Genomic DNA, 27,666 nt, shown 5'->3' with positions numbered 1-27,666 from the left:
TCGATCGGGAAAAAAAAGCGCATTTTATCGTTCGTATCGTATATAATCACGGGCGAAATATAATCTTTCTGTGCTCTTCCGTCGATTTTGGCAAGTACACGATCGGTGCAACGGTTTCCACACGTTCTAGCGATGCGAATGTCACAGTGCCGTTTGAATAATTTTTCTTATCTCACTTTCTGTTTTCGCTTTCTCTCTCTCTCTCTCTCTCTTTCTCTCCCTCTCTCTCGTTCGAATCACTCCTTAGAAAAAGTAAAACGTATTTGTAAGTCAAAACGGCCGTTGTATCGGCAATTTGGTCCAACAACTGGTTCTCGTATAAGGGCATCAGTGTTAAAATCTGCCAATCTGCCATCGGTTTATGCCTATTTAGTCGTATGCAAACGCATTTGGCGCGCTTCATAATTTTTGCTTTTTTCTTTTGAGTATCAAGTGTGCCGAAACAATCGTCGTGAGTTCCGTGATATCGATACAGGCACAACGGTAAACACAAACAATTACAATAGTACGCAGTATAAAAGAATGATCCCGCCGAGAAATGACCTCTCTCTCTCTCTTTCTCTCTCTCTTTCTCTCTGTCTAACGCGACATTGCACGATGCACGATTGACGCGCGTCGTACCTATGTCGTATAGAATTATCGTAATTATCGGATAAAACGAATGTTCACGCTATAATCTCTTGTGCTAAGTCTTCTCAACGAAAATTGTCACGGAATTAACCATACACAAATGCGCCGATACAATTCATTCTTAAAGATACGCTCTTCCGGAGATATTGCTTCATTGACACCGAATGGATAACAAGGGATGCTTATATAAGTCGACCGAGTTTCAGGGTAAAAAGCGGACTAATTGTGTTTCTCGTTGGATTGGTGCAGATTTTAATGCCTCAGCCGAGAGTATATATAATCATTTTCCTATAATACATATATAATATACTCCATGTCATATATGCGACTGTTTAAGTTCTTTTATACATTTATATGTATATATATATATATATATATATATATATTCATATATATCTTTATATATATATATATATATATATCTGTATTTATATATTTATATTTATACTTCATTATACCCCCCTCCCACACACACATATGTATATGCATGTATATCGCGTATAACAATGTGTCGATGTACCGACGTGAAGTTTTACTGCATGGATACACATAGAGTCACTGTTTACCACTGCTATCTATGGTATTTGTTTACTTTTGTATGCTTCGTATATTTTTCCATAACATTAATCTTGACTGATATATAATTACATAACAATTTTAAAAATATTTCAAAATTAAACAAGAAATAATAGAATAATGAATATTACGGTAAATCAGTAGCGGCTATAAGCATAGTAAAAATACGTCTAACGCAAATAATAATAATAATAATAAAAAAGAACGGTGTAAAGAAGCGCTCGATTTAGTGCATACTCATTTATACAGCATCGAGGAAGAAATGTAAAGAGGAAGGGATTAGGAAGAAAGTCATGTGGTGAAGAAATAGTCAGTAGAGTAGCCGCCACTTTTACTTTACTTCTGTTTTCCTAGATCACAGTCACATTCATGGCTGCTAAATCACGGAACGTATTTCATCACCATGTGAAATAAAGGGGGAAGAAGATATCAAAGTATTTTTTTTTCAAGAATCTTATAAATACTGGAAAGTAGTTCGCTAGTTTACGCAAGTACAAAATATAATATTTTTTCGTTTCAAACTCTTTGAGATGGGCTAGAGTGCGAGAGATATTCAAACCCTGTTAAGATCCTGTTTTATCTAAAGGCGAAGAATGATGTGTTTGAATGATCTCGTGATATCTCGTTTTCAAACAGATTTTTACGAAGAGTGCGTATACAGTAAAGTGTGATAAACTATATAAACGTATAAGCAGTCTGTTGATGCACAGTTTCTTTCGTTATTGCTCAGCTATGTAAACACACAGATATATTCGACAAGAATATAAATTCACACTATATAGATCCTGTATAAGACAGATCTTGCGTAGTAAACGCGCATAAATATACACAGTAAGACTTGAGCATTCGTATTTAAAATATTTTCCTGATAAAATATCTCCTTAAAACGTTCTACAAATCTCATTAAACATCTCATTAGAATTCAACCGAATTAAGTAAAAACGATCTCCTGCACACACACTTCACGACACGTGACGTAAACGCACGCATATATGCGATTCTCTCTAGAATATTCTCACAATTATAGGGTAGCGTTTGAAATATACGATCGCTCGCGCACGAAACGCAATCATAAAAATCGTTTTAAAACGTAGTAAAACAGCTCGTTAAGACCGGACCTGAAGCGATGCATGGATTTTCTCGTGACAGAATAGAGAAGTTACTTAAGTAACGACGACGACACGCGAAAGCATCACAGGATCAATCCAGGCTTTAAGTTTCCCTCTTCCTACACTACCGTTTTGCCACCAGTGCGCTTAACGCTTGGTAAAAAATAATAAATCAAGAGACGATAGGACGATAATATAATTATATTATATACAAACAATCGTATCCCTTAACGCGCTTTAGGAAAAGATTAACTTTGGAGAAGGGTGGGAGGACTGTGTGTGTCCCGAGCACAAAAGTCCACGATAGATGAAGGCCCATAATTTGCGATTATTCTAAACTTAATCCTGCGCTTTTTTCTCATAGTTATAATTCTACAAATTACAATACTATATATATATATTCTACCACACCTCCGTTACACCCTAAATTTATGTTGCGTGTGTGTGTGTTTGTTTGTGTGTTGTGTTTTATGTGTTTTGTGTATATATTATATACATATATATAATATTATATATCGTATATATAATATTATGTATATATTCAGTTAGTATATATATCGCATGTTTTCTATTTACAAAATATGTAGAATAGACATTACCTCATATCCTAACTACAATATACGTGCCGTGGCGCGAGACTTCAACCTCTCGAGGTGCGCTTTTCTTTTTATAAACATATCACTAATTATACATAGTCTATTTTTTACAGCCAAATTCAACAACCCTTGCTAAAATTCAACGCGTTAATTCTGAAAAGCTTCGACATAGCTTTAAAAAGAAAAAAAAAAAAAAAGAAGGAAAGGAGAAACTGGATCAGTAAAAGATGGTATTTTAAAACAGATTGCGCGATACACTGTATCGTTCGGATAATAAACTTATTAAAACGACGATATAAATACTGATCCGACTAAACTCTCTATATATATATATATATTCATCGCGTACAACATAAACGCTCATGCTTCGATAAAAGGGTGCGCGTTGATGAGACGTATGGTAACTGCCGCATTAAAAATTGATATAGGCATCCGAATTGCAACGATGAACGGATTTTGTTTCTGCCTCTTTGCATAGTACATGTTAAGTACGTGACGGATACACAATATAAAGATATAGCAGTAAAACGCGTATTTGTCACGGCCAAAAAAAAATTGGAAAAAAAATACGGCCTGCTTAAAAGCACTTAGATCTAAGGCCAGCAAGAAAGGAAAATAAAATAAACAAAAAGAAAAATAAATGAAGGGGGAGAAGCAAAAGACCGTTTAAAAAAAAATATATAAAATCACAGATTAAAGCATTGAATCTTAGCAAAGCTCTAAAAACAGTAGAATAAGTACTTTCAATAATGTTTGGAAACATATTACATATTATCTATATCAAAAGAGTCGTCTAACAATTATCCCTTCACTAATAAGGGAATTATTAGCGCGCATGCATTCCCTTTGCTCTGTCGTCGCACAATGGCACGGTTCTTGCTTTTCCGATGTTATAATCTACGAATCACCATAGAATGCGGTTGCCTTTATCGTTTTAGATAAAGAATTGTAGATATTTCAACTGTTCAGATATCTCTTACACATATCCCAAGATCATTCTGCAATATGTACAAGTGAAATAATCCCCGATCGATCATCGGTGACGGTTTACAGAAATTTTGTGCAGTTTTCATACTATAGCTTTCTTTTTTTCATCTATATAATATATAAAGTATAACTAAGGTATATAAACTCTGATTTTCTCACGTTATAATGTTCCGTTAATTCTATGTTCCATAATGTCTTCAATTACAATTTTCTTTCCTCCTGCCTTTTTCTATCTATCTCTTTTTTCTCTCTCTCTCTCTCTCTCTCTCTCTTTCTCTATGAGTTTCATAGTATTTTCAACAATATTTAACAATGGCTTAGGCCTTTCATGAATCACGCAGGACGTGTTGATGTACAAATATCAATTACACAATCGAGAATTGCGCGGAGAAACATGAATGACGATTTCGAGATGTACTAAAATAACGTCACATTTTCATTGTTCTCACGTTTCCTTCTGAATCATCCTCGGACATAGAATGCAACGTAATATTGTCTTTTCGTTTTAAAGAAGAAAGCTCATCTCGTGTGTTGCGTGTTTTTATTTACGCGAACTTCAATTCGCATACCAAAACATAAATCGCCGTGAAATACACAGAGCAATCCGTCCAATACGTGAACATTAACGATTTTCTCCGGTCGTTTCAATATTACGATCATACTCAAAAGAACACACACACATACACACACACACACACACATTCCGAGGAAGCAGCTGACGGAGGGTATCGACGAACGTGTAATACCTCGATATTATATACAAAGTCGACCGACACTGACACTTATATATCAACACGCCTGGCGGCATGCCCGCTAGGTTACCCGCACCAGGTCTCATCGAAATTTAAAATTGCACTAAAGCCTTTCGCAAGTACTTTACAAGTTCCGAAGAGGATGTGCACTAACGACATTTCTCTAGTAAACACTTTGCTCTTCAAAGGATAATGATGTACTCGTGTTGTGGAGTAAGGGGATGCATAGTATCACAGTTGGCACGTGGGTGCTAGCTACCACTACTGCTTACAGGCAGTGAATGTGGAGCTCCCATCGATGTTGGAGGAGCAGTCAATGGACCTGAAGAAACATTGGCCGTTTGAAAGAGAGAAGAAACACAAACAGTGGCAATCGATCGATCAGCATACACGATAAAAAGCATCTTAAGAACATAATCGTCAGACGAAACATAAAATAATATAACTCGGTTTCTTTCTCTTCTTTTATATTTACCAGTTACAACAGGTGAAGACTCGGAGACTGGTAATGGACTGACGAGGCTGTTGGCACTCATCGGTGTCGAATTGGCCTTCATTTTTTGTCTGACCTCCCGAATCTTTAATTGCAAGCTCGTCTTGGTGGGAAATATATCCGCATGCTTAGCTTGAAACGTGGAAGTGGCTTGCGTGGATGGGAAGTAACCGTGTTCCTGAAATAACTGCATGACCAGATGCCTGCGTTGCTCCAAGATCTTCCTATGACCGCGCTCGTTGTCACTCCTGCCGATTCCTACAGCACTCCCGGCACCGCCGCTGGGAGTTTTTGGTGTACGCGGGGAACTAGCGTCGACGTCGATCAAATCGTTGTTGGCTCGATAGGCGTCGACGTTGAAATCCGGGCCGAAGAATGTGTTGCCTGTTAACTTCACGCTCGAAGTGGACTTTGGAGTAGCCGATATCGATGTATCCGAGTCGATCTCATCCTCATTCACTGTTAAAGAAACGCGAAATTTTGATTGGTACAATTACACACACACACACACACACACACACACACACACACACACACAGTTCTTGTCATGCAATGTCACACAAATCACTCGGTAGGAATATTACTTGTGGGCCTATGAGGTCCTTGTGCAGATTTTTTCCGATAACTTGGCATCTGCATGGAAGATTGTAAATTCGACGAATGTAATCCGGACGCTACGCTGCTATGGCTAGATGAGCCTGGAGTGTTTATACTGATCGCACTCGGACTCTGTATATCCCCCGGTTTGAATTCCGGCAACGACGAGAACTTCTCTTGAAAGTTCACTTGTTCGAGTACTCTGCAAATGTACCAACGATGCGTTCGTATATTATCAGTTCTGATCTGACTTTAAAGTACACTTCTCAGAGTCGCGTGAAAAAGCGTGAATGAATGAAAGAAATCGAAGTGCTTAACACTCTTCGATCATGATGAGACTCAAGACGGAAGGGCCGTTGAAAATGCATCTCGACAGTACCTGTCCATACCATCCTCCACGTTTTTCTTGAAGAAGGAAGCCTTCTTAGTGGAGGGTGAGGGGGAAGTATGAGATTCTGCCAAACTTTGCTGTTGCGTCTGCTCTGACACGCTCTGAGACGTATTGATTTGCGGTCGACTGTCACAATGCTGAGATATCATTGGCCCATGATCCCCTGCGTTTGAAACGGGAGGCAGTGCTGTCGTTGCGAGAACAAATAACAAAAGATGAGAAGAAAGTGGGAGCAAAGAAGGAAGATAGCGAAAGAAACGAACAGCAGTAGCTTAATTATTGCGGCACAACGGAAGTATGTCGGAGTATTCTCACGTGGCCAATTATTTTATCACTCTCACATCAATCTTGAAGCTACAAAAGTATCGAGACTGCATACCCATCGATTGTCTCCTTTGCAGTGGCGCACGACCGAGTTGTGCCGGAGTCGGAGCGAGCATGAAAGGACCCTTGTTTGGCCCTATGTCGTTATTCTGGCCCTCATCGAACGAGTACGACTTATTCGACGACAAATCACCGCTTCCGTGATTGTTCTGAGGTGTCTGCGGAGTGTGAGGTGTCGGCGGTTGCTTGTGCTTATCATTGGTCGTGGGAAGAGCAATGTTTATGGTTTCCTTCCTGTCTTCCGTTTTTACGTTACTACCTGCAATGGACAACGAGATGAACAAGATTCGTGAAAATGGCATAAGTACCACCAGAGAGGAGAGGTATTCGGTATTAATAATAAGTACGAGGGTCACGAGAAAAAGAGGAATCCGTCCAAAGATTACCGTAAAATTGAGCGTGATTCGTGGTCAGTTGATTGTCACTGTTCTCAGGCTCGGTGAGACGAGCAATGGAATGGCCACCGTGCCCTCGGTAAGTCGACGTGGTGGAATTTGTCGAGACCGGGTAGGGCTTGCTCACAATGACACTCTGAATCTCCATCTTGTTATTGGGAACCAAGTTTTGCACGGATATGGAGTTGTTGCGATTACCAGCGTCTATAATCGGATTGCAAAGACTCGTTCTTTCAAAAATGTTGCACTGTCTCGCGGGAGGAAGCAACGTGAGGCTAATTTTTCTCAGTGCTCACCAGAGATGGGTATCTGGAATCCGCCGTACATCCTGGGATGCTGCGGTGTCGGGTTAAGGTACTGCGATCCCTGCTGCGGTTTGGAAACAGCCACCAAATCGTTATCGAGCAATGTTAGAGTGAACGGTGGTTGATAAGGGACAGTTGAAGTAAGGGGACGAAGAGTAGTGCCTAACGACTGCAACGGCTGCTGTTGTTTCAACAGCGCCATCATAGGTTTCGATCCAATCTGTTAGTATTGTTAAACTCGTTAACGCAATTCCTGAATCCGTCTACTATTCGCTCGGCGTACTATCGCGGGAGAAACGTGCGCACTACTTTCTTAAAAGCAATTGCCTCGTGAGATTGAAAATAACTTCGACGTCGTCATGGGAGAAACCAAGAAGAGAGGTACACACGTAAAGTAACAAGTAATCGCATGAATATGGTCTGTCCAGAAAGTTCGTGGAGACTTTTTCTCCTTAGTCAGACCTGATTGAAACAATGTTTCGAAACGATAACAATGTCACGTTGCATTGTCAGTTGTTGAGATCTTTTTTGAACTGGCATATGAATAAGATCAGGGATATTTAAAAAAAAGTAAACATCAAATTTTTAGCAAAATTATAAGCAATGACTCGCGGGGCGGATTTGCGAATCCGATTTCAACAAAAAACGATCGAGTAAATAATGGAAACAGTGCGAAGAAGCAGAATCGAGAGATTCCAAAAGTATTTTACTCGATACATATCTAAACTATTTCTTGAGAATTATTATTCACGAACTATTCAGACAAACCATCAATGTGTATGCGAAAATATATCAATCTAAGAAGCTATAATGAAAAGAACGTCCTGTGGTTTTGGATCGTAACTTGTGTTGTCAAAAGTGCAGCAGAGAGAGCAGTGGTAGGTAGCCAAGTGCACAATCTTAATGTCCTGCTCGGATACAAAGTCTATAAATTTGAAGGTCCATCTTAAACGTATCTTCGTATTTAAGACGGACTTTCAAAATAACGGGGGCTCGCTAAGCTCCCGTCGCGAACTTTTTACACATGTAATAAACTTGTGCACTCTCAATGATTCATGCGAGAGATCGCATTCGCGCAACATTTGCGGTGCGCGAGCCTCTCCATCTCTCTCTCTCTCTCTCTCTCTCTCCCTATCAATCACAAAAATGTGCACCTTGCAAAAGATATCCCACTCTCATCTAATACTTACAGAGTGCAACACCGGAGCTGCTGTAAACTTAGGCATGTTCCGTCCGTTCTCAGTGTGGATGCTTACGAGATTGCTCACGCTGTACTGAGTGCTGTACTGCTGCTCGCCCTTCACCGGCTCCGGCTTAATAACTTTCGGCGATATTGGCATAGTTATGAAAGCACCGCCAGTGGGTTGGAACCCTGACACTCCTGTTGGATTGACAGGACTGTGATAAGGATACGTACTCGACAAAACTGATACAGTACCGCCTTTATCCATGGAAGTATGGTGATATTTTGTTGTGGATTCTATACCTGTTGAGGGTATCCGTGCTACATAAACACCAAGATTCACATTGTTAAAATGCATTCGTCTACTTTGTGTCGCACGTTAAACGTACGTTCGAAAAATTTCGGCGAGATACCTTTTATCGGTTTAGGCCTGCAGGTTATTTCCTGTTTAACATTGACCGCCTCTCGCTTCTGACCGCTCACAGGTGAGAACTGCGACTGATTAAAGCACTTTTTCTCCGCGTCCTCCTGCACGTCGTTGTCACTGTCTGTCAACTTGTCTTTGCACTTCAGGTCTATTTCCGGCTGAGGATCTTCGCAGATAACCATCTGATCGTCGTCGGATCCGTTCCCGTCGTCGTCTTGCTTAACATCAATGTCTGCGTTCTCAACTTGCAATGGAATCTCTGCGATCCGATGTTGCGTGTGCGACTGGTTCATAATCTGTGTCGATAATTCCGTCGATGAAGCCAGTCTACTCAATCTCTTTTTAGAGAAGACATAGAGAGTAAGTAAAAAGATCATCGCGACATTGTTTTCTTTTTTACCTCGATATTAGCGGGAGCTTCATTGTAGTGATTCGCAGTAGTGATCGGAGCGGGCGCTTCGTCGGCGGGAGCAACCGCCAGCGGGTCCTCCGAGGAGGAGCTCTGTAAGGGATCAGTTTCCTCGCCCGTACTGTTCAACTTCGCCCTAGTCTCGCTTCCTTTGAAGCTCGCCGTCGACGATTTTCGTCTGTCCTTGCTACACCACTTCCAATCCGGATACGCTTTAAAATGCGCCTCCTTCACCTCCGAGGCGAGATCGTGATACTTTTGTTTCTCCTCTGGTCCCAACGCGTACCACCATTCACCCAATATCTTAGACACCGTGCGATTGTCTTGGTTCGGGTGTCGCTGATGCACAACGGCGCGATGTCGTTTCGAGAAAATCATAAATGCGTTCATGGGCCGTCGTATTCTGTCTTTAGTCTGTAAAGTAAAGAATAGACTCATGAAGAGACACACGACGCCGCTATGCGCAAGGAAAATATTTTATATTTAAACGCGTATACGATAAAAATATATCGCGACGTGTGATTGTCGAGGAGCTTACTTTCAGTGGACTTTGCGGCTCCTTTGATTGCAAAGCACTGAGCGACTGACTGCGTCTCTTATTAGCGTTAGCTTCCACTTCTGCGGGTGGAGTTGGTTCTGCTTCAAAAACATCATCGTCCTCTTCCTCGGCGGGTATTATGGGATCTGAACCAGTACCAGGGCCATCTTCAGCAGGAGTGCTCATACTTATTGGAATTGGAGGTGCGCTCAGGGGTGGGCTCAGAGCAGAAGGAGGAGGGCTCACCTCTGATTGTTCCAGAACTGTCGTCTGCCAGGAAAAAGCTGCAATGAAGTTAGTGGGTTAGTTGCGATGAGTGTGGTTAGTAATGACGCGGGAATAGCAGCTGATATAACAATGTTATAGTGAACTTTATGTATAGACATATAGTGTTCGCTGCTATATCCCTAAGAGGTAAAATGAGTTAGTGGTAATGCAATGAATTGAACTGTTAGTATCAAACCGAAATTGGAATACCGTAAGAAGAGAACTGCGTGTCATTTGGAGGATATTACATGAGATCTATCGCGAGTACAGCATTCTTGTAGCATATGTAACTGTAGCGTAAGTGTATGTCCGATCGATATAAATCAAGGGCAAAAGAAATATTAGCGAGAAACCCTTCCCCAGCATTAAAGTTCATCGTCGTAAGTGGATATTTTGCTTACATATGTTAAATGAGATGAGCAGTTAAAAGATGAGAACATAGTTTGAGGTAATTAATTGCGTTTGTTGCAAGATTGACAATGGTACATGGAAAAAACGGCGAATTAAAAAAAAATATACCTCAAGTAAGAAAACAATCATCATAAGAAATATGGTGAATGTCATATTCGGGCAGTAAATTTAATGTAACTTTCTTCGAGTTTACGTTCATAGAAATGGAATATCTCTTTCTTGCTATCTATCTATCTATCTATCTATCTCTATCTCTCTCTCTTTCTCTCTTGGTACCGGTGGTGTCATATATTATTAAAAGTATATGAAGTAAATACAAAAGAGAAAACGTATAAATATGCAAAAATATAAAGAAATATCAAAAACCTGAGTGCGACTTTTAAAGTTATAAGTACAACAAGTAAGTAATATACATACTTAACATTAACAAATAAATATGCTTAAGTACAGTGCTATGTACCATTGGCAAATTGCAAGCTACAGCAATTCGACAGACGTGATACATTTCAGTTGGCAGTCAGGACTCAAACCTTTTTTCCAGTTGCGCACTGCACTGTTCAGTAATGATGGGGGATGGGGCTGGTATGCAGGAGAAACTTCGTGGCTGCCATCTGTGAAAGCCTTACCGTTTAGTCAAACTTGCTTGTACTATCGATTCGATATTACGATATTTTGAGGAGTCGTCGTGTAAAATACAACAGTCGCGCAACAACAAAGTGAAATAAAACAAAGTGGAACAACGAAAGATCGTTATAACGCTTGCATGAAACACAAAAGCTCGACCGTCAAACTTAAACATTATCAGTGAATCACTGTCAAAAGTACAAAGATAGGGGGTGTTATATCAGAAATGTATCGGATCGCTGTAAATCACGTGTGTAGAGAGGGCTAACGCGTATCTATCGTACAACGTAGAACTTACAGAGAATACCGTTGTTTTTTGCATTCTCTTCCCTGGCGGGCTGGGTCTTAGGAATCTGCACCAAATGTCCGGACTGAACAATTACGTGCTGGAAGACGCTTGTCGGAGTAGACGGATCGGATGCTTCCGTGGTGGATGTCATCACGACGCTCGTAGGCGGCGGTTGATTTCTCTGCATGTCCATATGCACACCAGCATGCGTGCCCACCTTGTTCACCTGTAAACGATACCGTACAATCGCGGAATACGATCAACCGCTTCTGCACCGGGTCTTAAAACCCCGGTGTCTACGATACACTACTATTTGTGCCAGCGTAAAATTTGCGCCGATTTAGAGTGTTGCGATCAACTTACGGGTTGCAAAACCGACAGTTTGTCGAGATGGACGGATGAAACCACGGGTGACTGAGGCGGCTGGCACTGCACTTGGTTGAACGTGGACGTCGGCAGCTGGCCCAGATGATTCATCAGACCCTGCCGATACTTGTCGTCCTGATTGCTGATGTGCGCAGCCGCTGGTCCATCCATGCTATTCTTGATCACAACGTACTGATGTTTCTTCTCATGCTGATGTTGCATCACGTAGATCGGCTGGTTCTGCGGCTGCGGCGGTTGCGCGTAGTCGACCGGCTGTTCCAGCGGCTTGTGCATCAGCGCCAAGTTCTGCGGCGCCGATGTCGGCAGCGGTATGTGCGGCGAGTGCGACGGCTTGATCAGCTGCGTATTCTGCTCGGCCATCTCGGCGTGGTGATTGGGGAAATCGTTACTCGACGCCTGCAGCGCGTGCTGCAGGATTATGCCCTGCTGTTGCTGGGCGATGGACGTGACTACCGAGGGGTGTCTCGTCGGCGGCGGACTCTGCTCCGACCACGGCAGAGTCATGTTCTGTCCGGATATGGCGCGGGTCACCGGAGAGATTCTTATCACGCTTGTCCCCATACTGGTAGGGACAGGCGCCGTTGGAGCTGGCCGGTTTGACCGGACCACTCGATTCGGCTCCGGCTTGATCACCTGCTGCGGATACTGCACCATAAAGTTAGACTGCGTGGGCGAATGCTTCCATTTCGCGCTAGGTGAAATCAGAGGAGTCGCGTGATGAGCGGGACTCGAGATGGGCATGAACACGTTGTTCTGATTGAGGCCCAACGGCGGCACCGGCGATTGGTTTATGCACGGTGATATAGAGGACTGGCCTGTCGGTGACGAGAAAGCTGGCGTAGCCGATCTAGAACTCCCCAGAGACACTGCAACAAGACGTTATATTGACTTACTTTTTTATTCAAAAGAGAAACCACCCGTCGATTATCCCGTCGAGCTTTAATATGAAGCTTTCAGAAATGGCGGCTGTGATCGCTCAATCGATCATTGTATGTACAAGGGATTCGACAAAATTGCTCAACTGTGCGAGCAAAGTGCGAGAAAGGAATTTTCTAATTTCGATTTTTATTAGGTATATGGAAGATTACCGAGCATATTAGCAGCTTCGGTTTCGTCTTGATCAAATCTACCTGCTATTCTTCTATCACCGTAATTCGGCGAGGTGTCGGAATCTCTCGACGTTTCTTCGCCGTCCATCTTGCCGCTGTAACCGATGCAAATCGCATTGTTTTACCTGGTTCTTGTAACGAACGCATCGCGAGGCGCGATCCGTTCATTAAAATTTTAACAAGCGGCAGGGTTCTTACCCAGGAACCGCGTTCGTCGGGCCTCTAAGACCGGATCCTTTCAAATTGAGATGACGGGAACAGTAGCCTCTTCGTTGGCTCTCCTTGCGACATCCGTCCGAAGAGCTACAAAGCCTGCGCCACTGTTTCCCGTTGAATTTCTTTCTAATTCCGCTCGGTGTAACCACTATATCACCCTTTTTATACCTATGTGGCGTTGCCGCCTGAGATCTGTTGTGAAACGGGACAAAAGAAGAAAGCAGGCTCGCTCAATGTGGCTAATGAACGCGCAGCTTATAATTTGGCATATTCGCATGCGTGAAACGCATTTTCTTTTATCGAGAGGATCGATATATTTGATAACATTAATACCTGGGTGTGGCTGCCTGAGAACGAGGCGTTATACTACGTTGTTCAACTAGGCTACTGGTACTTCCCCGGCTCTGCATGCTGCTTCTCTTGCTGCTCCCTGACAATTTTGCATCTGTCAGTTGAATATATCTGAATTACTATACTATTGTTTCGATTAAAACGTGTGTACCACACGATAAAAACGATATCGAGTCTGTAAATGATGTTACATCCGTACAGTATAGTTGCCATACACAAGGTCCTCTGTGTAAAAAATGTACCGTGTACGAAAGCGAGTTATCGTTGGCTGATATCTAACCTGCGTCCGAAGGAAATGTAATATCTTCCCTGTCTAAGTCGTCCTCGCTTTCTAAATCGTCGTACGGCCGGCTGCCGTTACTTAACGCAGTACTGGCAGAATGCGCAGGAGTGCCTAAGGTCATGAGAGGACTGGTGCCGGTGGTTCTATAGTAGCTCGTGTCGTTATGAGACGATATATGCGATGGGTGATGAGAAGTATGATGGATTTGCAAAATTGGCACTGCTGTCGGAGCTTCCGTGGTATTGCGATACCCGTGTTCTGGTAAAACAGTAAATTGCGAAGGACGTGTTACCTCAAGAGAGACGCGATTAACACAACTCGATGGGATCTCTGCCCGTGCGATGATGAGAGAGAAAATTGTATTACCAATGGTCTCGATCCTCGAAGGATCGCATTCCTCCAGGCCCTCCTCCAACTCGTCCGCCCATAGTGGTTGCACCAGTCGCAAGTCCGCGCGCTTCACATAGCAAGTCTCAGTCCGATCGTCATCCCGCGATACTTTCACAGCAAAACGATAAGGCTTCGTTAATATCTTGTACACTGTCCCCTTAACAAACACCTTCGCCGCGTCCACGTGGCTCGGATCCACATGACCCGCGTCTACTACATTGCTCACGTCCACGTGACTGTTCGCGATTGAAGGTATGACAGTTTGCCTGATGCAAACCTTCGCTTCCAGAGTCACCTGTCCCAGGGACGGGCTGGCGTCGCCTATCACATCGTATCTGCCCGCGCCCAGAACGTCACTGTACACTTGTTTCCTCTTGTCGTCGAACTCAATGAGAATCTCCCCGTGAGCCTCCCCGACGTTACGTATTACACCCGGATAATAACATAAATCCCTTAAAGCTAACACTCTGTGGTCGCGCCACTCACTGAGATCAATAACAACGGTTGCAGGCCGAGGACGAGAACGTAAAGGTTCCTCGCGAAGAGAATAATCCACCGCTGTACTCTGAGGAGGTAACACCACTACCGAATGGGCTGAGGATACCTAAAGGCACCGCGAAACATATGCTTGTAAATATTCAACGTAAACGTTGTTTCTCCGGCTTTCTTCCTCCTGGTATTTCTACCAGTCATTCAATTTTTTATTACGATATCGTCATGGATCAACTACCTTCAAATATCAAGACAAGAGCGTGTATTTATCAACGCACCTGATAACAATCGGACTCTTGCTGTTGCGGTGACTGCCGGTTGGTGGTGGATAATAAGCTCGATTGCGGGCCTAAAGTCGGCTGGCCGAGCGGCATCGTCGGCGCGCGTATGTTCACCATGTTGTTAATGTTGCTGGTAACGTTGCTGGTCTTGTCCATCTCCTCGAGCTCAGATGGATCAAACTTTCGTTTCTTTGGAAGCTTCTTGGCGCTGATAGTTGGGTCCGACAGGTCTCGTTGCGGTGGTGCTGGTGGCGGGGGTGGTTGTTTCGGAATAGATTTCTCTTCAATCGAAGCACTACCACCCCCGCCTGCCCCATATTGCCCGCCGCCGAGGCTATCTCGCTTGTCGTGCATCTCTGTGTGAGCAGTCAGCATTTTGGCCACCTCACGCTGCTCTGCAAGTTTACGATTATACTGTCCTTCTTGCTCTAATATCATCATCCAATATCATCATGGACGAAACAAATACCGTCGTGGGTTACAAAAGAGTTTCTCTTTTTTTCTCACGCAACAATGAACGTCGTACAAGCGGATGAGTATTACGGATGATGGACAATGATTGGAAAGTTTAGAAAACAATAGTGATAAGAGAGATAAAAATGCCGTGAGAGTAAAATGCGTCGTAGTAATCTTTGGGATTAGAGATAAAGCGACTGTCCTCTTTTCCGAAAAAGCCGATTTATATTACATTCCTTTTGACCTACTTACAGATACAATTATGCAAAACGATCTTTATCTCGTACTTTTTCGACTCGTGAATCTCCCCGCTCGCACTTAAACTTTGTCACTTGTATCGTTTTTTTTTTTCTTCCAAGTGTCGCAATTGACGCTTTAATAATGATATCGTTATGAAAACTGATAACGCTGATAAAATGTTACATACGTACAAGATGTGTGCACACGCACAAACATGCGCACGTACGCGCGCGCGCGTGTGTGTGTGTGTGTGTGTGTGTGTGTGTGTGTAACCCGTATATAATGAAAATCCTGTCTTTGATAAAAAAGCAGCGTACAATAAAGAAAAAGAAGAAAAAAGAAACGAAGGAGAAATCGACGAGCACCACCTGAACGCAGGTTGCAAATCACAGAATCACACTTCCGATATCGCCGAAGACACGTCCAACACTAAGGACAATACCAAGATAGAACCCAAGCTGGCCGCGCCATGTGGTGACGCAATGTCGTCGTAGTCACTCCGAATCTTTCTCAAGGATGCAGAGGAAACCATGACGTATCACTTTTCAGCGATATCTACGGTCCAGCGTTAGCAAGGAACTTGCAACTGTGCTCAGGCTCTCCCCGTTACACGTTGGGGGCTGCTCTCTTCTGCCTCAACGACGTGCCGTGTACAAGATATACTCACAGTCCGTACAGTCGAGAGGAGGCTGCGTGCTGAAATGTGGCGAGTTGTAGCTGGGAGGGTGGTGACACCGGCTGGGTGCATACCTCAGCACCCGGCTGTCGGGAACAGGATGCGTCGAGTCTGGGCTCTCTCGTCTTTGTCTCTCTTGCGACGGGGCTGCTGTCGTACCCTCTCCCAACTCCAATTCTTCTTCCCAGCCCCAACTGCCGAGCATCCTCCTCCGAAAATTCTCTTTTTAGGCAAACACTCGTCTCCTCTTTAATTGTTTCGCGTCTCCACTGAATGTTCTGAAAAGAAAGACGTCGCTTTAGCTCTCTCTCTCTCTCTCTCTCTCTCTCCCTCTCTCTCTCTCTCTCTCTCTCTCTCTCTCTCCCTCGGCTCGCCTCGCTCGGTCGGCTCAAGTCTCTCGCCCCCTCTGTCCCTTCATCCTCACCATCCCCTCTATCTCTGGCTATCCATTCTTCCCAGTCGCTTCTTTTCGGGAGATTTTGGATAACCACTACACGCGCGCGGGAATATTACGAACCGTGGCGGTTGTGCCTCGTCAAATTCGTTGACTCATCCCAGTAAGTTCAGAGGAGAGAGATTATCTGCTTTGTTTACCGAAAGTCTATTACAATACACTCTCGGACATCCGAGTTTCAAAGTTGTTAAAAAAAGGATAAAAAGAAAAGAAAAAGAAAAAAGCAAAAAATAAAAAAAGGAGAGAGAGAGAGAGAGAGAAAATTACAGCGCACAAGATTTCGACGAGGCTAATTTTTATTGCTAAGCAACCAAACCGCAAGACTCCGACTGCTATAATCGTCGACTAGTAGTGTGTCTAATCGCTGTCACGGATCGTGAATAAAAGAACGAAACATGCGAAGCACAATGAGGAAAAAAACGAAGAGGCGACGGTAGTCTCGAGGTAAGGCAAGACAAAAGCAATTTCGCGATCGTGCATCGCGGAAATCATGCGTGACTGCGGCCAGGTGAGACCGCTGCTTCGATTGCCACGGAGACAACTAGTAGTCTCACAGGTCGACTACTAGAACTACTAGAACTACGACCGACGCGCAAGGAGCACTTGGGTACTCGTAAAATGCAAACCGAGACGTTCGCACGGCTTTTCCGTTGCTCTTTCGGGATAAGCACGATTGTTTTGAAAAACTTGGAAACTGTTGACTCGGGGGCGTTTAGTTTACTTTAGTTTACTTCGTCGTCGTTTATCACGTTCGCTTCTACCATAACGAAAACATTTCTCGCGTAGCAATGATCAAGATAGTTTCCGACTTTAAATAGCCTTTAATGAAGTTCTTTTTCTCAATCGCTCTCCCCCCTTTTTTTTTTCTTCAATTCAGTTTTGAAGAAAAGCTATTCCTCCAACAAAAACTGAACTAAGGAGGCCTTAAAGTACCTACATTTCTCACCGGTAGAATAGCTTTTGTCTGAAAAATGACAGTCCTTTACTCGAAACTGACCTGAAAAGGAACCTCTATTCAAGATTGCCCTGCGTTCAAAACTACCCTCGGCCCTCGCATACAAACACGCAGAGGTCTGTGGTCAAACACTTTGGCCTTACGATTCTGTATTCAGCTGCTAAGTTAAAACATAAGGGTTAAAAAAGTCGGAATAACTGCTCGGGTAAAATGACAATTCGAACGGACGAAAAACCTGAGCGTAGTCGCTCAAGCATTATTATATTGCGCACTCGAGGTTCCGATAATCAACGACCTTCGACTGACTCGAAATTACCGAGATCGCTAGTCGTTGCGTAGATACAGTTTGGCAAAATCAGAACACGCCTATCTAATCTCATTTACAGTCTCAGCACTTGCTGCTTCTTCCTCTCTTTAATCTTTCCATAAAAAAAAAAAAAAAAAAAAAAAAAAAAAAAAAAAAAAATGATCTCTCCCACGTCTGCGTTCAGTGCAAAATCCCGCCTGACAAATTTGTTCATAACCGTGGCACGAGTCAACGAACATTCGCGGAACAGGAAGAAACCGATGAGAACTTGGCGGATGGGAAAAAGGTGCAACCGATCTCGCACGCTCCGCGCGGAGAATCGGTCCGGGAGGAAAGGGAGCGCGCGCGCACGTGCGAAGCAAGTTCACATGAGAGACGAAGAAGAGAGAGTAGTCGATCGCCTATTTCACGCGACACGTAGCGAAGCCGAATAAAGAGAAGGAAGAAAGGGAACTCGACAGACGAGATAAAGGATGTCGCCCCCCAAGAGTTAACGAGAAAGACGAGACGGGCCACGTCTGGCCGTCACGTGTAAAGTGCTACTGAGAATTCCAATCGATTACTATCTTTCAGCTTCATCCTGTGCTCTACATCTCCCCGAAAAAGAGAGAGAGAGAGAGAGAGAGAGAGAGAGAGAGAGACTATCCAATGACGTTTGAGAAATAAGGGCCCCTCGAAGACAATCGGATCGTAACCACCGTTTAACGCACTTTATTTCCTGCGGCACGAAATACGCGTTTCGTCCCCGAAGAAAATACATTCTTTCTTCCTTCCCTCTTTCTCCTTTTTCTCCCCCTCTCTCTCTCTTTCGCTCCGTTTCGTGCCCGACCGATAGCACAAGGGACCAAGGGGGAATGCATCGAGCATATTGCTCCCTACTTCGAGTCTGACTCACGCGACTCGCCCAGCTCTCTCTTTCTCTCGCTCGCCTTTACCCGAGAGAGAATCCGCCATTGTATCGCGTCCGTTCGCTCGTTGCTGCTATCTGTTCCCCGCGTCTCCCTCCTACTCCTCCCTCTCCCGGCCCGCTCCCTCCCGACGTTTCCCTCTAGCGCCCTTTCACGAGAGCGGGTTTCCCCGCGGGTGTAACACGTACACACAGGTATACACACGCGCGAGGGTGGACGATGAGACCAAACTCCGAGTCCTCGCGAGACATCAGTAACCGGAGATAAGGTGGCTGGGCGACTCGCGGCCGATAAGACCGAGGATGAAGAATCGACCCAACACGCAGGATGTCTATTAACGATGGATATATTTCAGTCCGCGGCACAGTCGCCGTTAATTTTGTGTATCGCATTTCATGAGCGACCCAATGATGTTTGATGGTGGTAGTGGCGGTGGTGATGATGGAGGAGGAGGAGGTGCTGGCGGTGGTGGTAGTGTCGTTATCGATCTCGCGTTTTATATTTCATGGTGCTGTTACGCCGTTAATTTCATATTCTGCACTTTAAAACGTTAACCCGACGTTATACGTGGTAACCGAACAAACTGTGTATGTGTGGTGTGTGTATATATGTATATGTATATGTGAGAGAGAGAGAGAGAGAGAGGGAGAGAGAGAGCTCGGGAATGTCTCGTATTCCGCGCGGTGCTTCACTTACCTGCGAATTTTACGCTTCGTGTTTCCCGCGTAACGCGATTGCCATTAATTTGACGTTTCACGTCGCGCGACGCGCGGTTAACATTGATTTGATATCTCGTGATAGCTCGTGTAGTGGTGGTGTGCGCGAGCGTCGTTAATAAAGCCCGTGACACCGCGTCCTGTCGTTCCTACTGAAACGAACGCGGAGGAAATGAAGAGAGAGAGAGAGAGAGAGAGAGAGAGAGAGAAAGGGAGAGAGAGAAAGAGGAGGGCGAGGAAGAGGAGCCCGCAGCGTCCTCCAGTCACCAGGTGTCATCGCGTTTACGACCTTACCACCGGGAGGGGGGTGGGCGGCCGGAAACGGGACTATCCCGGAGGACAGAGTCAGTCCGACGACTGACTCCGTCATCGTGCAGGTGCCACTCAATCGGAACGCGCGCGCGTTCGTTATCCCCCGGAGCTGTTCGCTACGTCGCCGGAGGGTTCTGCTTTCAGAGACACACACCAGCGGTGAGACGGGAGGAAGAACCGTGTATCGGGCTGTCCGCGGCAGAACCTGTAGCACGACGATGGCCGAGGAAACGGCGAAGCGATACCCTCGGGTACCAATACCACCCACGATTCTCGTCATTCAACGCCGGAGCGGAGCCTTCTCTCTGAGAGCTTTTCTTCTAACGGATCTTAGCAACTCGTAACCGATATACCTGCGCGAGAGAGTCTCCGCTCCGCCTTTCTCGTCTCTCTCGCCTCCTCGTCCTTCCCCGCCGGTCCTTCCTCCCGCTCGTCTCGTGCATTTTCAATGAAGACCGACCGGCGAAATGGCGACGCAGACTTTGTGAGCGAGAGCGGTCTGTCGACCCGATGAGGATGAGGAGCGCGACAATACGACGCGAATCTGATGATGAAAGGAGGTCGTCCCGAGACGAGGGTATGTCCTCGGGATGGGGCGACACGTAAATCAGGTAAATCAGAAGCGGCGGTGATGCTGACGCGCCGGTGGTTGAGGTATTATGCAGCGGCAGGTTGGGAGAGATGCAGGATAAAGGGATGGCTTGAGCATTTGGATTTGCGACGGTAACATAATCTCGCGCGCTCCTTCTTTAACGTTTCCACTTGCCGCCCCGCGCACCGTTACAAGTCGTTGGACGCCGACAAACATCGCCGGGTACCTGCTGCCACCCGGGCGCCACCGAGAGATAGACGACGATGCTCCCCCTTTTGACGAGTGAAAATCCCAACGGGTATTATTCCTGGCGGGGTATTAACGAGCCTGAGCATTATTGGCGATACAAAGTTATTTTAGGCGCTTGTGATCCCGCAGGACCCTCTGAGCGTTGCCGGATTTCTCGACCAATAGGATATTCGAGAGCACTCGGGACTTTTGCGACAGCATTTGAGGCGGTTGTGCGGAATTTGAGTTGACCTCTCTTTCTTCTTAATGAGACTAAGATGTAATCCTCGACGTATAGAACAGGAAATATTTCTTTCCAACGGAATAAAGGGCGACAAAGAGTCCCCTAAATTTATTTGAGAAATCGATTCGAGTCTAAAAGGAATAACTACTTGTCGCGCGTCAAGCGGTGTCGGATGAATACGATTAGTACGCGAGCGAGCGCGCGCGTACACACACACACACACACACACACACACAAACGTATCTCTGTATAATTAAACTAATTATGACGTTGCGAGAAAAGTGGGTCGCCTCGATAAAAATACGCTGATTTAAAATGACAACGACGTCTTCTCCGTGCTTCATCTGCAACGTCATATCCTGACTCCCGCGGCTGATGCCTTTAACTTTGACAAGAAGAAAAAGAAAAATGCATCGAAGTGCATGAAACGATATCTCTTTGAAAATTCGATTATCAAGTAATTTTACCGAGACGGAACTTAAAAACGAGTCTCTCTCTCTCTCTCTTCTCTCTCGTGCGCCGAGCGTCAGATATTTAACGCTAAATTAGCACACTTCGGAGGAAGATTCAACAGAGAAAATTTTTGTCGCACGTCCCCTCTCCCTCTCTCTCCTTCGGAAACCTCGAGCCGTATAAATAAATTCTTATCTGCCTGTCTGTCTATCTGTATCGATTATTATCTGTCGCAACGCGCGACGGCGATGCTAGGAGGAGACCTGGAAATTCAGACGGCACGCATTTAGCGGCGAATGCGCGTCGAGGACACGAAGTGGCGAGTACGCGCACAATTCCGTGAATTAAACCGCAACTTGGCGCGACGCACAAGTATACATAATGCTCGTTCCGTGGCGTATCGCGCGCACATACGCTCCGCACAAAAGCCGGCATAAGTTTTCGTACGACCACTACCACTACCACTACCATCACCATCATTGCGCGATGCGCGCCTACATAAACACGGTGCGACTTCCGGCGTGTACCATAGATAATGGTATCGCTGGAATGCGCGGCTCGTTAAAAAAATTGCAGACACCATTCTCGTGACAAGCGAACGTCGCCTCGACATTCAATTACCGGGCAAGTTTCTTCGTACGTTCCTTTGTACGCGCACACACCGCGCATATATAAATACACAGCGCGCGATGCGAAAACGAGTCAGCTGGCGTTTTTTTCTCCGCACGCTTATGATTCATATAAGTGGCGTGACGTTTAGTGTTTAACGAAAGGCTGGAATGCACATCTGTATCTGTGTATACGGAGAAGGGCAAACGCTCGGGGAGGGAATTTGAATTTTGCAGACGAGAAGACGAATAAACTTGTGGGGAGGAGACGAGGAGGAGGAGGAGGAGGAGGAGGAGAGACACAATGGTTAGAAAAAGAAGCGAAAAGAAATTAATAAAAAAGAAATCGATGTCGAGTTTCTTCGAGAACAAAGTTCCGCTACTGACGCACGTCTTTTTTTGGATACTACGTATACGTACCTCCCTTGTAGGGAGGGATGAGAGAGCGCCTTAGCGAGGTATCGTGATGGGGAAAGTGACGTGTTAGATGTATCAAGTGACATTTATAGTGATTTGAGCGAGGCATCGATGAATTTCCAGGCTCATTACGGCGTGACATTGCCCTTTAACGTTCCATCACATACACACCATGTCACGTGTCCCGTACATTCATGTGTATGTGTGCGCGCGCTTCTACGTCCCGTGTGTGTGTATGCGCGTTATCTCTTGTACGATGTCGCATAATCTCTCTGTGTCCAGACAAAGGAGGAAAATTCGATTCGAGAGAGGGCAGAGAGGCTTGTATAATATTCAGCCGTCGTCGGATGCACGCTACGTAATATTTGTAAGGCTATTACCACTCGACACCGTTTTTTGTCTCGCTCGGCGAGCGAGCGAATTTCATTGATTCTCTCAGCAGATAATAATACAAATGTTTATAAGCTGGGGGAAAAAAAAAAATTAATAGATACTTTGTAACACAAATCAAGCGCGATTGAACTTCGACGACGATGACGGCGGCTCCGACGCTCGTAATTACAAATCGCACGTGCAACCATTCATCACCGGCCCCGACAGTACTGGGTGGCTGAAAACGAAAGCAACGTTCCGTCGACGATAATAGTCATTACTCGGTGGGGAAGTGAGTGCGCCGCTGCATGCGAGGTGGCCACAAATTATTCACTCGTTTCGTCTTATTCGCGACGAACACGTGCGCGTGCACATTCGGTTGGACGCGATGCAAACACGGCGGCAGCGGCGGCGGCTCTTCAAGGGCCACCACCACGGTCGCAACACACGAGTCGCAACCGAATTACACACGCGAGTCCCTCCCATAAACAGATTGACCGACGCCCAGGAGCGACACACGTTTGCATCGTCGTCGGTAGTGACGTCATATTTCGCAGCGAGGCGAGAGAAGGCACCGAGAGAGAAAGAGAGAGAGAGTGTGTGTGTGTCCCCGTGTGTCGCGTGCTGCACACGCGATTGCTGCGAGTTTTGCACGTAAATATACCGGGTGGCCCGGCAAAACGCGCGCGTCGACGATCGATTCTCGGGGGAACGAGGTGTACGCGCGATATCGCGGATAAAATAAAAGGAAGAGAATGATAAAGCGGAAGATGGTTTTAATTTCGCTGAGTGCGTCTCTCTCTCTCTCTCTCTCTCTCTTTCTCTATGCCGCGAAGAAGTTCGCAAACTCGACGTGGATTCGATAGCGATTTCAGTTCGATGCTTTTGTACGTTAAAAGGGTATTGAAAACAGCCGTGCCGTCGGTTCTCCGTATTCTTGCCGAATAAAATTTCATTTGCTCGGGAAAAAAGGAGAATTCTCTCTGTTTATTTATCAGCGGCTGTCCCAACAGCCGCACTTTCGCCGAAGCCGCGAGCGCGAATCGATGGTGAAACGGCAGAACTTTTTCACGGTACTCCGTGTAAAAATTGTCGATGTATCGCAAGACCGTTGCCGAGGACGAACAATAACACAGCGGGGTGTCCTAATCTTCGCGGGACGATAAACCGTAGTTTATCGTGTTGCATAGGAGAGAATATACGCACCCACCCACCCATCCATCGTACACATCGTACGGCGGAGAAACGCAGGCGAGAGATCGCGTGTAACCGATTTCAAAACAACGAAACGTACACACTGGATACACACTTTAACGTCCGGAATAATAACGCGCTATGAAGAAATAAAGTTCACACGCTTGCGCAATCGGTGGATGCACCGAAGAGTAACGCTCGCGTCGTTCGGTGCGAAAAGTGCGCGCGCGCGCGCGATACGGCGGAAAAGTTTCTCTCCGCTATCCGACGCTCCAAGAATACACGGGAATTTTTACGACATCGAATGTCGCAAACATTACACGATAAAACGCGAAAAAATAGAAATACGAGAGCCTTGATCGCATCGAGCTCTCCGTGTCACGTCGATACGTTCCGATGCGCTATCACTCGGCAATATAGTAATACGTTTATCTCTCACTCTCGGTATTATTAAATTATATATTGTATCGCGGCATTTGTCAATTACTCCACTGGCTATCGCGCGATTCAACATTCGACGGCGAACTGATCGTCAAACCACGTTGCCCACGACGAGCAAAATATAAAATTCAAATCGTGGGCATACAAATCCAATGTGAAACGCGAAACTTCGCCGTTTGTAAGGCCGCGTTCACATTAGCCGTTCTGACGATGACGGACGGGTAGAATGCCTACCTACCGTTTCAGCTTTCCGTCCATTTTTCTTTTCAACAGAAACAATTAAAATCTAATAGTGCGAGAGACACTGTCGGTACTCTATAATGCGAAAGCACTAAAGAATATCTCGATCGAGCAGCCTGCCGCCGCCTAAACGGATAACGTGAATCCGGCCTAAGTCGACGACTCGCGACCCGCCGCCGATTATTCCACAGCGCCCATGAATCGCTTACTTCTCGGCTGCTTTCACGCACTCTCGCCACGGACAACCGCGAGCGGATTTACACCCGACACTTGCTGGACCCACGTGTATCGCGGCACGTATACATATACAAATCCACGGCACCGCGCACACAGCGCTCGCGGCCACCAATGGACGAGGAGAGCGTGTGCATCGCGCTGCATGCACTCGGCCGCGCGCACGTGCACGTCAATCGCAGCGGAGTGTTAAAGAAGCAGAAGGAGAGAGAAAGAGAAAAAGAAGAGAAGAGGAGAGAGAGAGAGAGAGAGAGAGAGAGATAGATAGAGAAGCGGTGTCAATATTTATCGCGATGTCATCGGAAATCGCGAAGTTAGACACGACGAAATAAGAGCAGCGTCACGCACGAGCAAAGTCGCTCTTCCTCGCCGAAAAGAAATTATCCCGCGGAGATCTCGCAGGAGATGCTGAAGAATCAACGAAAAGTTCGCGAGAGAAGTAAACGAGAGCGCACTGGCCGGCCAAGCTTGCTCGCGGTTGCGTCTTCTACATTGATGGACGGCAAGATGAAATAGGTCTGCGCTGATTGACACGAGAAGAGGAAGAAGAGGGGAGGAGGAAATGAACAAGCTAATCGATCACGCGAATCTGTCGGATCGAATGCATTTTTTCGTAACGCCAGCGCGCGGCGGGCGGAGGATCGGAAATTCGGAAACGAGTTTCGCGGTTTTGGCTTTGCTCGCAAGCCAAAGCGGCGCGAAGCAAATTCGAAGGTTAACCAATTGCGACACGCAGTGTATGCTGAATAAGTATAATCGAAAAGGCCGCAAGGCCCGCCTCTTTTTCCTTTTCTCCCTCTTCTTCTTTTTATGTTTGCCAAAACGCCACGGCTTACGTCACGTGCTCCAGCCACTTTTCATATTACCGATATACCGTTACATAAGGCAAGCGTAACATTGACACTTCGATATTCTTTATCTCATTGCTATCATTAATGCATACACACACAGGCAATATTTTTATGTATATTTATATACCGAGTGGGAGAGAGAAAGACGAGGCAACACAGCAGATAGTACCAACGAGACGTGCGCAAAGCGCGACATGCAAAAAGACAATAAAACGACGAGTCAAAGAGAACAGCTCGACAACAGCAATCGTCCGTGCATAATTAACACGATCTCTTCCACGGTGAGAGTGTGTATATGCGAAAACACGAGAGCCGCAGGCGGAGGGCGGGAGGCGGGGGAGGGGGGGGGGATTTACAAGATCTTCGATCTCCTCGCGAGATTATGAATCTCGCGTCGAGCATATGCATACACACTGACGCGCTGATAATTATTCCGGCCGATTGAACAAATCAATCGATTAGATATTTAGGATATTGGCAGGAGCCCCCGGAAGGGATGACACACGCGCTTGGTACGTTTACCAGCCGCTGATATCAGAGCACGACACACCGATAATGATTATCGTGCACGTGAACCTTTGCAAACCGCGCTCCGTTCCGCATGGAAACGACCGCGCGCGCGCGCAGTGCCGGCTGTAGGCGGGGGATGGAAGGGGGCCGGGAGGACCGCGATGAAGATTTTTCGTTCTCTCTCCCTCTCTCTGACAGTAAATACAGTGTCAAAGTACATCCGGGCATGAAAAAAGGAGATATTTTAGATAGCGGTCGCGAGCCGCCGCGATAACGCAATAAAGTGCGCTCGCTCAAGCTTGGAGGATCGTGCACAAAAGCACACAGAAAACGCCGTCCCCCCTCTCTTATCGTGAGCTGTATGCAAGCCAGCAGCAAAAGCTTACTTTTCCGTCGACTGCCACGCGAGAATCGTCTCGCAGGTCCCAAAGGGTCCCTCTGATTTCAGGAGCTTTCGCCGAGCCTTGATGATCCTTTGAATTTAGGAACGCGTGGAAGAGGCTCGGCACAGCTCGCAGAAAGTGCGCGATCTCGGTCTCCTCAATATTGATACAAGCTATCTCTCGTTCTCGCGTCTCTTTGTCTCGCGGGAGCCTCGCGGATTACGAGATGTGTATTTCGAGTGATACCGAACCCCTCTCTCCTCGCCGCCCCCTATCTCGCTGTCGATGTCGGTGCCGCAGATCGCGATCGAATCACGCGGATTACGCAACACATAACAGCTCGGCTGTTTAAAAATCGAGACTGATAACGCAGGTTTGGTTGTAAATCTGTAATCGACATACGTAACGGCTGATAAACGACTACACGTGAGCCACGCGTAAAGCGCGAGGCTCGTCTTCGGGCATTTCTCTCCTTCATCCGCGACGTGGAGTACCTGGCTCGGCTCATCTCACCGTTTGACTCGCTCTTTTTGCTATACACCAGAAATATGAAGAAATAACACGACAGCCGATGCTCCACAAGCCGTTGAATTTTTTACCTCGACGAGAGAGAGAGAGAGAGAGAGAGAGAGAGAGAGAGAGAGAGAGAGAGAGAAAGAGAGAGAGAGCAGGAATTTGTATTTTCCAAGGAGAATACGACAGACTTTACATCGTCATGTTAGCCCGGCAAAGAAAGCAAGTTTACACTCGTGGCTCGGACCGATCAACGAACCCAACTGTGGATATTCGGAGACCACGCCGCTTGACGAGGAGAACGAAGAAAACGAGGAGGAGGGAAGAAGGAGGGATGGAAGAGAAGGGGTGCAGAGAGAGAGAAAGAGAGAGAGAGAAAGAGAGAGAAGGAAGAAGAAAAAGAAGAAGAAGAAGAACGAGGTTACGGAAGAGAGGCGGTGCGCGCAATCAGACATGCACACGCGCTACGTCATAATCTTATCGTCGATCG

The 27,666-nt window shown here is 45.8% G+C and overlaps 1 protein-coding gene across 13 annotated transcripts in view; it reads right to left on the bottom strand.

Moving 5' to 3' along the window:
- Positions 1–1,217: 1,217 nt before the first annotated feature.
- cic (Putative transcription factor capicua) overlaps positions 1,218–27,666 on the bottom strand; it is a 49,359-nt gene continuing 22,910 nt past the window's right edge. For 7 of the 13 annotated variants that reach the window (XM_011155298.3, XM_011155299.3, XM_025301975.1 and 4 more), the window contains exons 2-22: positions 16,236–16,522; positions 14,870–15,267; positions 14,076–14,703; positions 13,707–13,967; positions 13,409–13,520; positions 13,058–13,267; positions 12,839–12,954; positions 11,727–12,616; positions 11,373–11,589; positions 10,981–11,061; positions 9,773–10,056; positions 9,226–9,648; positions 8,812–9,163; positions 8,406–8,719; positions 7,207–7,435; positions 6,902–7,114; positions 6,511–6,774; positions 6,120–6,318; positions 5,728–5,942; positions 5,126–5,602; positions 1,218–4,972 (exon numbers count right to left, since the gene is read on the bottom strand). In XM_011155298.3, coding sequence (XP_011153600.1) covers positions 4,902–4,972; positions 5,126–5,602; positions 5,728–5,942; positions 6,120–6,318; positions 6,511–6,774; positions 6,902–7,114; positions 7,207–7,435; positions 8,406–8,719; positions 8,812–9,163; positions 9,226–9,648; positions 9,773–10,056; positions 10,981–11,061; positions 11,373–11,589; positions 11,727–12,616; positions 12,839–12,954; positions 13,058–13,267; positions 13,409–13,520; positions 13,707–13,967; positions 14,076–14,703; positions 14,870–15,247 — 5,934 coding nt within the window. In that variant the 5' untranslated portion in view covers positions 15,248–15,267; positions 16,236–16,522 and the 3' untranslated portion in view covers positions 1,218–4,901. Of the gene's footprint in view, positions 4,973–5,125; positions 5,603–5,727; positions 5,943–6,119; positions 6,319–6,510; positions 6,775–6,901; positions 7,115–7,206; positions 7,436–8,405; positions 8,720–8,811; positions 9,164–9,225; positions 9,649–9,772; positions 10,057–10,980; positions 11,062–11,372; positions 11,590–11,726; positions 12,617–12,838; positions 12,955–13,057; positions 13,268–13,408; positions 13,521–13,706; positions 13,968–14,075; positions 14,704–14,869; positions 15,268–16,235; positions 16,523–19,564; positions 19,748–27,666 lie in introns of those variants that run through there. The other 6 variants (XM_011155301.3, XM_025301979.1, XM_025301981.1 and 3 more) reach the window with 6 other exon arrangements.

Source organism: Harpegnathos saltator, unplaced genomic scaffold, assembly GCF_003227715.2.
Source record: "Harpegnathos saltator strain DR-91 unplaced genomic scaffold, Hsal_v8.6 scaffold460, whole genome shotgun sequence".
NCBI lineage: Eukaryota > Metazoa > Arthropoda > Insecta > Hymenoptera > Formicidae > Harpegnathos > Harpegnathos saltator.
This window is presented reverse-complemented; position numbering and strand designations above follow the sequence as displayed.